General features: G+C 39.6%; 1 protein-coding gene across 12 annotated transcripts in view; it reads right to left on the bottom strand.

The window, feature by feature from the left end:
• Jmjd1c (jumonji domain containing 1C) overlaps nucleotides 1-1,816 on the bottom strand; it is a 166,639-nt gene that overhangs the window by 24,101 nt on the left and 140,722 nt on the right. For all 12 annotated transcript variants that reach the window (XM_031348636.1, XM_031348641.1, XM_031348632.1 and 9 more), the window contains one exon: nucleotides 484-636. In XM_031348636.1, coding sequence (XP_031204496.1) covers nucleotides 484-636 — 153 coding nt within the window. The remainder of the gene's footprint in view (nucleotides 1-483; nucleotides 637-1,816) is intronic.

Raw genomic sequence — 1,816 nt, 5'->3', positions numbered from 1 at the left:
AAAAAAAAAAAAAACCCCAAAACAAAACACCCCCAAACAAAACAAAGCAAAACAACCAAAAAGATCTATGTGATGAATGGTAGTAATGGCAGTATATTCTAAAAAAATTGTTTAAACATTATAGACGGATATGTAGAAGTATTCAAGTATGACTTAACATGAATGACTGCAGAATTAAAAGATTCTAGAAAGATACTAGGAAGTGTGAACTGGAGTCTGAAAGTACAAAGCCTCAACTAAATTGGAACTTGGTGACTGAAGAAATTCTGCCTCAAGGTAGATCCACTGCGGTGGCTTCAGTGGGTGGATGGGGTTAAAACATGAAGATGGAGCTTCATTCCAATGCAGACACTAATCAAGTGAGCTGACTGCTGCTGCTAACGCAAATGTTACGAATACCCTGAATGTAATGCTCCCACAAGTAAGGAAGGGCGTGAGCTACACAGACGACCCTCACTTAACCCCGTTAGCCTGTGTGCTCACCTCTAGAACTCTTCCTTTCCTTGGCCTTGTAACAGTCCAAGCAAGCCACAAATCCACACTTGCGGCAGACCCAGTGGACATTGAACAGTGTGGCCTCGCACGCGTCACACATCTCGCGGACACCTCGAACTGCCCTTTTCCAGGCAATTTTGGCTGTAAAGGGAAGAAAGCAGTGTTAAAGGCAGGCATGCTGTTTGCTGTACTTTTGGCTGAAATACAGCAGATACAAGTGACAATCAACAAAGAATGACCACAACGTCTTAATGTAAAACAGAAACAGATTCTTATTTCTCTATGACATAGCTTCTCAATATGCAGCTGTCACACTATCAGGCGGGCCCCAAGCTAATTATCCTCCTGCTTTCACTCCCTATTTGTGGGGATTACACTCCCAAAGAAGATTTCTTGATGAGAACATCTCTTTATAAGAATCACAAAGAGGGGGCCGGAGAGATGCCTTAGCAGTTAAGAGCACTGACTGCTCTTCTACAGGCCTTGAGTTCAAATCCCAGCAACCACATGGTAGCTCACAACCATCAGTAATGGGAACCGATACCCTCTTCTGGTGTGTCTGAAGATAATCTTAAAAACAAAAAAAGTTTTGAAAAAATAAGAATCACAAAGAATCCTAAGTAAACACTAAAATGGCTGGCTTGTATCCAAAGTAGGGTTTTTACCATGTATAGCACAGCACAGTTAGTGGGGCCTACAGCCTCCACACTGGCTAGCAAGGAGTCATAGCTACCTCTTTTCATTTATGGTGCAAAAATATTTCTAATTATTACCATATATACATGGACAAACCAGCCACTAATTTTAGGGAAGAGAAGGTAAAGAAAGAAGCTAACTAACACTGAGGGCACCTGCCTCATCAGTCCTTCCTGAGGCGAAGACCTTTACATTTAAGTAAACAGAATCAACGAAGCTGCTTGGTAAACACATACACAAATTAGTTAACTTTTCTGTTTTATAGGCCTGTTATTTAAAGACATTATCTGCAATAAGTCATAGTTAAATAAAATGTAGAAGATTCAAATATAAAAAAACTGGTGATGAATTTTATATATACACATATGTATATATATGTATACATACACTGTATAATTTTCACGTAAAGACATTTCATCATACTAGTTTATATTGTAGATTTATGAAAATATTACAATTTTATGAATAGTCTATACAGTTTCAAAATGGAACATCCGAACCTCAATTCCGTAAGAGGTGGCATTATCACAATTAAAATGTCAATAAAACTAGGTAACGAGGGGTTGGGGATTTAGCTCAGTGGTAGAGCGCTTGCCTAGCAAGCGCAAGGCCCTGGGTTCGGTCC

This window comes from Mastomys coucha, unplaced genomic scaffold (genome assembly GCF_008632895.1).
Source record: "Mastomys coucha isolate ucsf_1 unplaced genomic scaffold, UCSF_Mcou_1 pScaffold3, whole genome shotgun sequence".
Taxonomy (NCBI): Eukaryota; Metazoa; Chordata; class Mammalia; order Rodentia; family Muridae; genus Mastomys; species Mastomys coucha.
Note: the sequence above shows the minus strand (reverse complement) of the source record. Positions and strands in the feature narration are given on the sequence as shown.